General features: G+C 44.8%; 4 protein-coding genes across 4 annotated transcripts; 2 read left to right on the top strand and 2 right to left on the bottom strand.

Moving 5' to 3' along the window:
- Window positions 1-516: 516 nt before the first annotated feature.
- RhiXN_05567 (Retrotransposable element Tf2 protein) lies at window positions 517-973 on the bottom strand (the record flags this gene model as incomplete). The annotated part of the gene is made up of 2 exons (XM_043325383.1): window positions 517-881; window positions 949-973. The coding sequence occupies 2 exons, from the start codon at window positions 971-973 to the stop codon at window positions 517-519; spliced, it is 390 nt and encodes a 129-aa protein (XP_043180815.1).
- A 1,276-nt stretch (window positions 974-2,249) lies between these two features.
- On the top strand, window positions 2,250-3,785 carry RhiXN_05566 (Zinc finger, CCHC-type; the record flags this gene model as incomplete). Its single annotated transcript, XM_043325382.1, has 2 exons — window positions 2,250-3,046; window positions 3,092-3,785. The coding sequence occupies 2 exons, from the start codon at window positions 2,250-2,252 to the stop codon at window positions 3,783-3,785; spliced, it is 1,491 nt and encodes a 496-aa protein (XP_043180814.1).
- Window positions 3,786-4,189: 404 nt separating this feature from the next.
- RhiXN_05565 (Transposon Tf2-12 polyprotein) lies at window positions 4,190-7,222 on the top strand (the record flags this gene model as incomplete). The annotated part of the gene is made up of 3 exons (XM_043325381.1): window positions 4,190-4,585; window positions 4,623-5,460; window positions 5,694-7,222. The coding sequence occupies 3 exons, from the start codon at window positions 4,190-4,192 to the stop codon at window positions 7,220-7,222; spliced, it is 2,763 nt and encodes a 920-aa protein (XP_043180813.1).
- Window positions 7,223-7,657: 435 nt separating this feature from the next.
- Window positions 7,658-12,080, bottom strand: RhiXN_05564 (Retrotransposable element Tf2 protein; the record flags this gene model as incomplete). Its single annotated transcript, XM_043325380.1, has 5 exons — window positions 7,658-8,338; window positions 8,385-10,605; window positions 10,665-11,573; window positions 11,603-12,008; window positions 12,074-12,080. The coding sequence occupies 5 exons, from the start codon at window positions 12,078-12,080 to the stop codon at window positions 7,658-7,660; spliced, it is 4,224 nt and encodes a 1,407-aa protein (XP_043180812.1).

Here is a 12,080-nt window from a genome sequence, read left to right as displayed (position 1 = left end):
ATACTACTACAAGCAACACGTACATAATCTACTGATAAGGCTAAACTAATTCTGCTTTAAGGCGGGCTACTACTACTAACTAATGCAAGGGGGCCTTAGGCCTGGAGGTGTGGTGAGTTAAGGGGTGGTGAGCGTCTGAGTACTACTGGGGGCCTGCTACTTAGCTGGCTGACTAATCCTCCTCAATGAATATGAGACAAGGTAAAATCAACTTGGGGTCTCCAAGCAATTTTCCTGCTGTTTATATAGGAAAATGAGAAAGTATGTACATGGTCTGTGCGTGAGATAAGGAAGCGTCCATGTGAAAAGAGAAGCATGCTGCGGGCTGCGCAGAAGCGTGGATTTCTCCTAAGCGCCCTTGGCACGGCATCTTGGCGCGGCATCTCGGCATGAATAAGCGCCGAGATCACGTGATCGAAAAACATGAGATATTGAGTCCGTAAAAAATACTAAAAATAGTAGAAAATTCAGGCGATTCTAATGGTATATGTTAGGAGGTTATAACATTGCCCCCCCTTAAAGGCTCTTGGCGGAGTCACAAGCCTTTTTCAGTCGTGACTTGTTGAAGCAACGGATTTCTTCTTGACTGTGTTCCAGTAGTTCCTCTGGTTCCCAAGAGTTGTCTTCTGGCCTGTATCCTTTCCATTTGATTAGGTAGAACCACTTTCCTTGTTGCCTCTTGGAATCTATGATCTGTTCCACCTTGTATTCTTCCTCTCCTCTTATTGTTTCAGGAGGGGGGCGTTCCGGGAATGGCTGGTTAGGTGATTTGTGGCTTTTGGAAAGTAGTCCTACGTAAAAAACATCATGGATTTTCAGTGATTCAGGGAGCTTTAGGCGGTATGCGTGGCTTGAGATCTTCTTGGTGACTTCAAAAGGTCCTAGGCGCTTGGGATTCAATTTGTTGGAGTTGGATCAAATTTCCACATTCTTTGCGTCTAGCCATACTTTTTGTCATGACCTTCATTGGCATGACATGAATTTCTACTATTTTCTACCTTTTTTTCAAGATAGTTTCCTTTTTTGGTATATATTTATGAATCATCAAGATCACGTGACATATTTGATATATGATGTGAAATTGTAAAATGACTCACTATTTAGTACTGTTGTTTTTGATGTGGCTTTCCTCATGTATATAAGCCAGGTCAAGTCGCCGCTAAAACAGCAAGACTTGACCTCTTTGTCAATTCATCCTAAGCTCACTCCTACCCTTTGCCCAGGCCCCTAGTTGGCCATCAGTGCACCTTACTAAGAAACCCATAACCCAGGCCTAGTTGCCCTCTACCCTGCCATACCCTTGGCCCTTTGTTGGCCCTCTACCCTGTTTCATAGTCCATTGGTGATAGGGCCACAGACTCTAAACCCACTTGTATCATAGGTCCGAGCTTAGTCGTGACACTAGGTCAAGTCTTTGTTACACTCGTACTCTTGTCAACAAACAAGAACTGCGCTTAGATAAGCACCAAAGCCTGAAACGGTATCACATTGTAGCCCCTGTGTCATAATCAAAGACAGGAATACAAGTACCAGTACGGTTGCGGGATAGCCCTTTGCCAGCAATCGTCCGCATACCAAGGTGTCCGCACCCTTAGCCATACGCTGTTAGTCAGCCAACCTTCTGCTTACTAAAAACCTGACTAATCATCACGCTTGTACACAGCTGCTGATATTAGTATAAGGATAGTCTAACGCTAGTAGGGAAGCAAACAGTTAGTAGTTTAGTGCTATAAAACCGTCTTTATCTATCTGATCAAGTACCAATTCATATTGGGAACGCACTCTAGTGTTCGATTTTTTAGATCTTGTTCTATTTGCCATCTTTTGGCCTTACTCCATTGTCACTCAATACCTTTATCTCAAAAAAACCCTCCTTGACATCAATCACATCCTATCAGGGCATATTGAAAACCTTGAAGAACATATTGCCTGGATTGAGGAGCCAGGCCTTGTCCAAAACATTGCAATTATAAAAAGCCATTGATCCTTTGCCAAGCGCCTTAATACTATATACAAAACTGAGGCGCAAGAACATAGGAATCTAATTGCAAACCTTGAAGCCCATAATTGCGATCTTGCTCTAACCATTGAAGAGCAAGAAAGGCTTATAGAAGAAAAGGACAGGCTATTGGTAGAGAAAGAAATTGAGTTAGACAACTTCCATTGCTTGATCCAGGATATCACCCAAGACGGAAAAGGGCGTATCCATTATTACGAGGAATATGAGTTTTTCGCAGTCTCATATGACAATGCCTGGTTTGGGCGCAATGGGAGAGACTAGTCTGACTCCCTCCCAAATCCAATTGGGGTGGTCTGCCCCTTCTTCACGTACTCATACTCCTGCACCTGCGGCTGTGCCGCCTCATGTATATTCTCCCATGTCTTTTGATCAAATGTTGGATTGTGAACTTCTTGATATGGTTGCACAAAATATGATTGTATTAAAAAAGGAATTTTTGCAACTACAAGGAGCCTATGAGGCACAAGGGGATCAATTAGCTCTATTAAGGGCTGAATTAGAAGAACATTGCAAGCAGTCGTGTAATCAACATATATTTTATTCCAACCAAATCCAAGGAGCAGCTGCTTCCATACAAGTGGTGCAAGACCAGCTAATTCATCTTTCCCCTTCCACAGCTCCTCCACCTCCACCTGCTGGCACCAGCACATCCACCTCCACCAATCCCCCACCTGCTCCTACATCTTCTAATTCAGATCTAAAGTTTGCCAAGCCCAACAAGTTTGGTGGAAAAAAGGAAGACGCCCTCAACTTTATTATTGCCTGTCAGGCGTATATAAGGGCAAAGGGAGCTAATAGATCCCATGAAGAGAAAATACTGTGGGTCACATCTTATTTTGAAGGTGCAGCAGAAGACTGGGTACGTCCCTATAAGGAAAGGAAGGTGTTCAGAGGAGAAGCAGTCCCATTATTGGAAAACATTGATGTATTCTGGGCCAAATTTACTAAACATTATGTGGACACAAATTGTGATGAGAAGTACCGCCAGAAATGGAATAACTTGCGGCAAAAGGCCTCAGTTCAAGAGTACACTTGAGAATTCCAACAATACTCAGTGTCCTTGGGCTACAGTGACAAAACCTTACGTGACAAGTATTACAATGGCCTTAAAAATGACATCAAGGACATCATGCTCTCCACCATGTTCCAATGGCGTCGCGCCACAGCTCAACAAGTTTACGACAAGGCAGAGGAGATTGCAAACCACATTGAATCTACTTGCTTATCCAATTCCTCCGTTGCCACTGCTTGTACTACATCTACTGCTGTCCCCACTTCTACCTCTAACCCCACTTCCACTTGTACTTGTCTTAACATTGGGGATAATGTTTATATGATTGATCCTACCACTTGTTGCGCCAAGAAAGGCGCTATCACTTCAATTGTTTGCACTACCTCTGGCAATATGCCAAATGTCAGGTGGAATGGAGAATCTAAAGATACAATGATCCCATTCCCCTCCCTTAAAAAAGACAAACAACCTGCCGCTGCTGCCCCAGTCAAACCCGTTATTGCTCCCACTCCTGTCCTGGCCTCAAATTCTAAAGGCCCAGGCCCTATGGATCTTGATGGAAGGGGTTTTGCGAATCTCACTTGTCATGTATGCGGGGGCAAAGGTCATTTTGCGCGCAATTGTCCCTCCAAGCCCATGTCTGGACATGTGGCTAACATTGAATGGTCTTGGGAAAGACCTAAAGAAGAAAGTTGTATTGAAGTAGTTTCTGATGAGGAAGAGTCGGGAAAAGGAAAAGCCAAGGCCAACTAAGGAGTAAGGCACTTGGCTGTATGCTTGCGGATTTGCATTATGAGAACAATAATTTTGAAATACTTTCCTTATGTAATACATCTCAAATATATGCATCATTCTCTGCAAATCCGTGTGAGACTCCTAAATCCCAAAAATCAAGTTTTTTGGCTAAACCCTTTCAAGGAAAAGCCATGATCAACTCTGGAGCAACTTCTTGCTTCATCCACCCTCTTTTAGTAGAAACCTATTGACTTCCAACCTATATACATCCAATCCCCAAGAAACTACGCATTATTGATGGCCAAGAAATTGATTCTGGCCAAATTACCCATTTTACTTGGTTTAAATGTACCATTGGCAGCCACACCAAAGAACTAGAATGCCATATTTCCAATATTGGCAATCACCAATTAGTTTTAGGAATGTCTTGGTTAAAAAAACACAATCCCCAAATTTTGTGGGAAAAACATACACTTGTTTTTAATTCCTTGTATTGTTCCAACAACTGTCTAGCCACACCTGCTGTTTTAGAACTCAAAGCAGTGGAAGAAATTCCTGCCCCTTATCAAGAATTTACTAGAGTATTTTCAGAGGAAGAATCGTCAAAATTACCACCCCACCGTCCTTACAACATTGCCATTGAGTTACTTCCAGATGCGCGACCAAGACATGGCCCCATATACAGTTTAGGTCCAAGGGAAGATGCGGAACTTAAAGAAACCATTGAGAAACAGCTCAAAGCTGGTCTAATCCGCCTGTCTAGATCCCCTATGGCCTCTCCCATATTATTTGTCAAAAAAAAATGGGAAACTATGCATGTGTGTGGATTACCGGCGTCTGAACAGTATGACCAAGAAAAACGTCTATCCCCTGCCCTTGCCACAGAATCTCATTGAGAAATTACAAGGTGCCAAGATCTTTAGCAAATTCGATATTAAGGCAGGATACAACCTAGTCCAAATAAAAGAAGGCAATGAATGGAAAACCGCTTTCAAAACAAAATACAGACTATTTGAATATTTGGTCATGCCCTTTGGACTAACAAATGCACCGGCAGCCTTTCAAGACATGATGAATGAGATATTCAGGGACCTTCTGGATGTCTACGTTATCATATATTTGGACGATATTCTAGTATTCTCTCTTAACAAAAAAGACCATGAAGCCCATGTGCAAGAAGTGCTTAAAAGACTGCAGGATAACAACCTTTTTTGTAATATTGAGAAATGTCATTTCCACGTCAAAAGGATCGACTACCTAGGATTCATTATATTGGAACTTGGCATAGAAGTAGATCAATCCAAGGTCACGGATGCAATGAATTGGTCAACACCTAAGAATGTCAAGAATATTCAGGAATTCTTAGGGTTTGTAAATTTCTATAGACAATTTATTCCAAACTTTGGTAATATGGCACAACCTCTGTACAACCTGCTCAAAAAAGATAGTATTTGGAAATGGGAACAGGCGGAACAACAATCCTTTGATGGCTTGAAGAAATGTCTTACATCAGCACCTCTACTTTTACAGCCCAACACTACAAAACAATTCTACGTAGAATGCAACGCATCCAATTACGCAACAGGAGCCATATTATCCCAGCGCAACCCTGAAGGAAAATTGGCCCCTGTAGCATATCTATCAAAATCCCTGTCACCGGCGGAAAAGAACTATGATATTTTGACAAAGAGCTGTTAGCAGTCATTAGGGCATTCAAGGAATGGCGTCATCTATTAGAGGGGTCAGAATTACCAGTCCAGGTTCTCACGGATCATAAGAACCTGGAGCACTTCTCCACATCACAATCCTTGAATAAACAACAAATTTGATGGGCCAACTTCCTGGTTGATTATAACTTCCAAATTATCTACAGACCTGGAGCGCAAAACAAGAAGGCGGATATTCTCTCAAGACAATATGATTTAGTACCCCTTGAAGGGGGGGTAGAGAACCAAGTTCTCCTAAAACCAGAACTTTTCATTGCGTCAATCACTCCGGATCAGGAAATTAATGACCTGATTGGTGAAGCAATCTACAAGGATGAATGCCTTAAGGAAATCTTGCACAAACTCCAGAGCAAGGATAAAGTAGTTGACTGGGAGTTAAAAGAGGGATTACTATGGTATCAAGGAAAAATCTTTGTACCTAGAGATGATACTATTAGGAACCTCATCTTGGAGTCTAGACATGACGCATTAGTTGCAGGACACCCAGGACAAACCAGGACACTAGAACTTATTTCCAGGAGTTATTACTGGCCATTGCTGAAAAAGTTTGTCAATTCTTATGTCAGCCACTGTGAAACCTGTATCAGGTCCAAGCCAACAAATCAAGTACCTGTAGGACTGCTAAAGCCATTGCAAATTCCTGAACGTCCCTGGGAAGATATAGCCTATGACATGATTGTGGGACTACCAATTTCAGAAGGCTTTGACGCCATCCTTACTGTCATTGACTGTTTCTCAAAAATGGTTCACTTTATTCCTACCCAATCCACAGCATTGGCTATTGACATTGCCAACTTATTTATTACATACATCTGGAAATTACATGGCCTTCCCAAGAGTACAGTTTCAGATAGAGGCCCTACATTTAATGCCAAGTTTATTTGTCATCTATATAAAAGGCTAGACATCAAGCCTACATATTCTACAGCCTACCATCCTCAAACAGATGGTCAAACGGAACGGATACAACAAGAGGCCAAGATATTTATACGTATGTTTGGGAATCATTGTCAATCAGACTGGGTGTCACTATTGCCATTGGCCGAATTTGCCTTAAACAATTTGAAACAGACTTCCACAGGCAAATCCCCTTTCCAAATATGTTATGGCTATAATCCAAGATTTACAGTTGGTCAAAAGTCAGATGAATCAGTCCCTAACGCAGACAAACATGCGGAATTTTTAGAAAAGGGCTATGATGAAGTCAAGGCAGCGTTATCAATATCCCAAGAAAGGATGAAACACTTCTATGATCAACGTCACAGGAAAGAAGAAGAAATTCAAGTAGGGAACAAAGTTTGGCTAAGTCATCAAAATATATCCACCAATAGACCATCCATCAAGCTTAGCCACAAAAAGCTAGGTCCCTACTTGGTAATTGAAAAAATTGGATCACATGCGTATAAATTACAACTACCCCATACCACGCGCATACATCCAGTCTTTCACATTAATCTTCTGACAAAATTCCATCCTGACCCTCATGGACGCAATCCTCCTCAACCTGCACCTATCATCACAGAAGAAGGTGAAGAGGAATACAAAGTAGAGAAGATCCTAGATAGCAAGTGGAAAGGACAAGGAAAGACAAAGAAGTTATGGTACCTGGTCAAATGGAAAGGTTACAATGAAGGAAGTAATTTGTGGGAGCCAATAGACAATGTGGGAAATGCTCAAGAAGTCCTAGAGGAATTTCACAAGGAACACCCCGACGCAGTTAGAGCTTAAAAGAGGGGGTAATGTCATGACCTTCATCGGCATGACATGAATTTCTACTATTTTCTACCTTTTTTTCGAGATAGTTTCCTTTTTTGGTATATATTTATGAATCATCAAGATCACGTGACATATTTGATATATGATGTGAAATTGTAAAATGACTCACTATTTAGTACTGTTGTTTTTGATGTGGCTTTCCTCATGTATATAAGCCAGGTCAAGTCGCCGCTAAAACAGCAAGACTTGACCTCTTTGTCAATTCATCCTAAGCTCACTCCTACCCTTTGCCCAGGCCCCTAGTTGGCCATCAGTGCACCTTACTAAGAAACCCATAACCCAGGCCTAGTTGCCCTCTACCCTGCCATACCCTTGGCCCTTCGTCGGCCCTCTACCCTGTTTCATAGTCCATTGGTGATAGGGCCACGGACTCTAAACCCACTTGTATCATAGGTCCGAGCTTAGTCGTGACACTTTTTCCCCAATAGAGTATTCTGGGGTTGTGCCTTTCACTCCTGCCATTCTTTCCTTTGTCATCTTTAAAGCGGATTCTGCTTCCTTCCATTCCTGTGCAAGGGTGTCTGCTACAAGGTCTGCTTCTGGGACGTTTGCTGGGACGTTGGATGGGTTCATTACCGGGTTTCTTCCATAAACTAGTTCAAAAGGGGTTTTCCCTGTGGCAGAATGCTTGGCGTTGTTATATGCATATTCAGCCAGCGGTAACCATGTGGCCCAATCTGAGTGATCTGCAGCCACATACAATCTGAGGTAGAACTCTATGAACTGGTTAACCCTTTCCGTTTGACCGTCTGATTCCAGGTGATAGGCCAATGAGAAGGCGGGCTTAATTCCAAGTTGTTGGTATAGTGCCCTGAGGAACTTCCCGGTAAACATGGTACCTCTATCAGAGATGGTTTTTATGGGTAGCCCATGTAACTTCCAGACATGGTTGACAAATAAGTCCGCTAGACCCTTTGATGTGACCTTTTTTGAGGTGGGAATGAAGTGACCAAATTTTGAAAAGGAATCAATTACAACTAGTATGGCGTTGTGTCCCTGGGATTTGGGGAAACCTGTGATGAAGTCATAGGATATGGTGTGAAAAGGATAAGGGGGAACTTCTAAGGGCTTCAGGGAGATAACTGGGGCATGCGCATTGGTTGGTTTGACAAACTGGACAGCATTTGACCCATTCTTTGGCAGAAGATTTCATTCCGGGCCACCAATAGCTCCTGCTGATAAGTTTGAGCGTCCTTTGTTGGCCTGGATGTCCTGCCAGCAGGGAGTTGTGGAATTCCCTCAATAGTTGTTCTTTCAGGGGTTCTGAGTCCGGAACCACCAGTTTCCCGCAGTACCATAGCAAATCTTCTTCCCAATCATAGTCCCTATAGGCCTTCCTAATTGAGGGGGGCGCGTTGTCTGCATCCTCAGTAAGGAACTTAATAATTGGTTCCAGTGATGGATCTTCCTTGAGCTTGGCGCAAATATCCGTGACAATTTCTAATTCCTCTTCCACTGTATTCGCAAAAACCTCTGGCAGTAGCATGACTTCTGGTTCTTGGGGGTTGTCAACGTAGTCCAATTGTCTGGACAAGGCATCCGGCTTCCCTGATTGCTTCCCTGGGCAATAATGTATTTCGAAATTGAAATCGCTCAGGAATACACGCCATCTAGCATGCCGTTGATTGAATGTCCTTGCCTGCATCCAGTACTCAAGGTTGCGGTGGTCTGTAAATACCTGAACCGGCTTGTCCATAGCTTCCAGGAAAATACGCCATTCCTCCAAGGCCTTGATGATGGCCAGGAGTTCCTTGTTGTGAGTGTCGTAGTTTCCCTCTGCCCCTGAGAACGATTTGGACATATATGCAATTGGATGTAGTCTGTTATCTGGGCCTTGCTGACTAAGGATGGCTCCCATGGCAACCCCTGAGGCGTCTGTCTCAAGGTAATAGGGGAGTCCTGGGTTGGAATGGATGAGGACCGGCGACTTGGTGACAAGAACCTTCAATTCCTGAAATGCTGTTTCTTCCAGGTCGCCCCATGACCAGGGGGCTTCTTTTCTGGTGAGGTTATGCAGAGGGCGTGCTACTGAACTGAAATTGGGGATGAATTGGCGGAGGTAGTTGACAAATCCTAGGAAGGCTTGGACCTGCTTGACTGTTTTGGGGGTTGGCCATGACGTGACCGCCTCAATCTTCTTCTGATCCATGGAAAAGCCTGCCGGGGAAATGACAATACCCAAGTAATCCACCGTGGTGACATGGAAGTGGCACTTGAAGAGTTTGCAGAACAACTGATTCCTCATTAACTGTGATAGGACTTCCCTGACATGGGTTGGGTGGTCCTTAGGGTCCTCTGAGAAGATCAGGATGTTGTCCAAGTAGATAACCACAGTGACGTCGATGAGGTCCCTAAACAGGTTGTTCATGAAGTGTTGGAAGGCGGCGGGGGCATTGGTAAGGCCAAAGGGCATTACCAGGTATTCAAATAGCCCGTACTTTGTTCTAAAAGCCGTCTTCCATTTGTCTCCTTCCTTAATCCTGACGTTATTATAGCCCCAGCGTAGATCAAGCTTTGTGAATATTTTAGCATGTCTCAGCTTTGCCATGAGGTTGTCCTGTCTTGGGAGTGGATATACATTTTTGTGGGTTACCTCATTGAGTTTTTGGTAATCCACAACCAGCCTAAGGGATCTGTCTGCTTTCTTAACAAACATGACTGGGGCGCCAGTGGAAGAAGTGCTGGGGCGGATCTTGCCCGTTGCTAATTCTTTGTCAATGTGTTGCTTGAGCGCCTTGGATTCAGCATCAGTCATGCCATATAAGGGTCCTGGGGATAGTTTGGCATCCGGGACAAGGTCTATGGATATATCATACTCCCTATGTGGAGGGAGGACCTTGAATTCTTCCTTGCCAAAGACTTTAGCAAATTCATGGTACTGAAGCGGAAGGTCTGCCAAAGGGTCTAGGTCTGCTTCTTCCTCAGAGGCAATCTGTGCTTGCTCAGGGAAGGTAATCAGTCCCTGTTGCCAGTTGATAAGGGGAGCTTCTGTTGTTAACCAAGTCATACCAAGGATTGCCGGGGTGTTGCCAATGGGGCAGACAAGAAAGGGAATGGAGTGGGGGTGGCCGTTGGCCAAAACCGTGAGGTGAACCTGGTGCCAAATGCGACCAGTCTGGGATATAGTACCATCTAACATTCTCACAACTTGTGGATTTTTGAGTTGGGTTTTTGGGATTTTGTATTTTTCCACAATTGAGGGGGAGATGAAGTTTGATGTGGCTCCTGAGTCAATGAGGGTTCTAAGGGGTTCTGCCAAGATATTTTGGATATATAGATTGATAAAAAGAAGTGGTTTTTTATTTGAGTCTAGACCAAGATTTACAAATTCAATGCTATCTACTATATTGTCCGTTTTTTGAGTTGGGGGCTTGGCAGCAGTCCTTGACTTCACTCTTTTCCCAACTCAACATCTTCAGCCACCTTGGCTACCTCCTTGATTGTGGCTTTCCAGCCATTGGGGCATTGTTTGATGCTGTGCCCCTTTTGGCCGCACTTGACACATAGCCCTGATGCGCGGCGGCAGTCCCTTTCCTCTGGTGTGACGTAATTGGGGTCTTCTGAGAGGCGGACCCGTTGAGTGGTAGTGGTGGAGGTGGTGGCCACGGTGGCCGGGGACTTGGCAGGAACCTTCTTTGGCCGGTTTTCCTCATTTTTGCAGCAGATGTTATCAATTTTAATAGCCGCTGCAAAGATGGCTTTGAGATTGTCAGGGATGCTATCCTTGGTAGACAACAGTTCCTTGACTTTCCAGTGGAGGCCCCGCGTGAACTGTGCAATGTAGGCCTCCTCATTCCAGTCTAATTCTGCAATGAGATTGCAGAACTCCGTGACGTACTCGGAGGTGGTGGAGGTTTGGACCAGGGTAGCTATTTTCCTGGCGGCGGCCTGTTTGGCGTTGGGGTCAGCAAAGGCTTCCTTGAATTTGGCTGTTAGGGCCTGGATGGTGGTAGGAGGGTTACCTTTGCCTTTGATGATGTTTCCAATGATAGGGAGGGCCCAGTCGGCGGCTTTGTCTGTCATGTGGTATAAGATCCACACAACCATCTGCTCCTCCTCATCAAATTGGTCCCGGTGGAGTGCAACCCAGAGCATCATCCTATCAAGCCATTGGGTAGCCTTACGTCCCCTGGTATCTCCCTTGTATGGATCAGGGAGGTCCATCTTGGGCCTCTTTATGCTGGACCCGGCATTGAAGGGGGTAAGTGAGCCGAGATGCCTTCTAGGCGTTCCTTGAGGCTCCCTTTTGGGGTGCCTTGGTTCCTCGTCCTCCTCAGAATTGAATCCTGTTCCTCTTGATGGCCTGAATGGGGCCTTAAGTCCAGGCCTAACCGTGCCTGGAGTGTGGGCTTCCCCCCTGAGTGGGTAGGAGGGGTGACAGGCCCAGTCAATGGGCCAGTCTTGGTTTGGGCTCCGCCCTGGTCTTTGTCACCAACAAGGTTGTTGGTTTCCTTGCATAAGGCTTTGAGCTCTGCAAGCTGTTGGCCTTGTGATGATATTTGGGCCTGCAAGGACCCGACTTGGTTGGTGAGGTTGAGGATAGCCTTGAGGAGAGCGGCAGTGGTCGGCTCCGGTTCCATTCCGGGCAAGTGTTGCGGAGGGGGTGATGGGCCGCAAGAGGGTGGTTGGGAGCGGGTTGCCACGGAACGTTGAGAGGAGCGGCTGGAGGGACAGGAGTATGGGTGTGGGACGCCAGAGCGTGTGGATGGAATTGTGAAGATGGCGTGGGGGAAGGTGCCTGTAACAGGACTTATGAGCGGTTTTTGCGCAAGATGTTGTTTGCTAACTCCTTGCGTCAAGCACCTAGCAT

Source organism: Rhizoctonia solani, chromosome 6 (assembly GCF_016906535.1).
Source record: "Rhizoctonia solani chromosome 6, complete sequence".
NCBI lineage: Eukaryota > Fungi > Basidiomycota > Agaricomycetes > Cantharellales > Ceratobasidiaceae > Rhizoctonia > Rhizoctonia solani.
The sequence above is the reverse complement of the archived record's forward strand: the minus strand, read 5'-3'. Positions and strand labels throughout refer to the sequence as shown.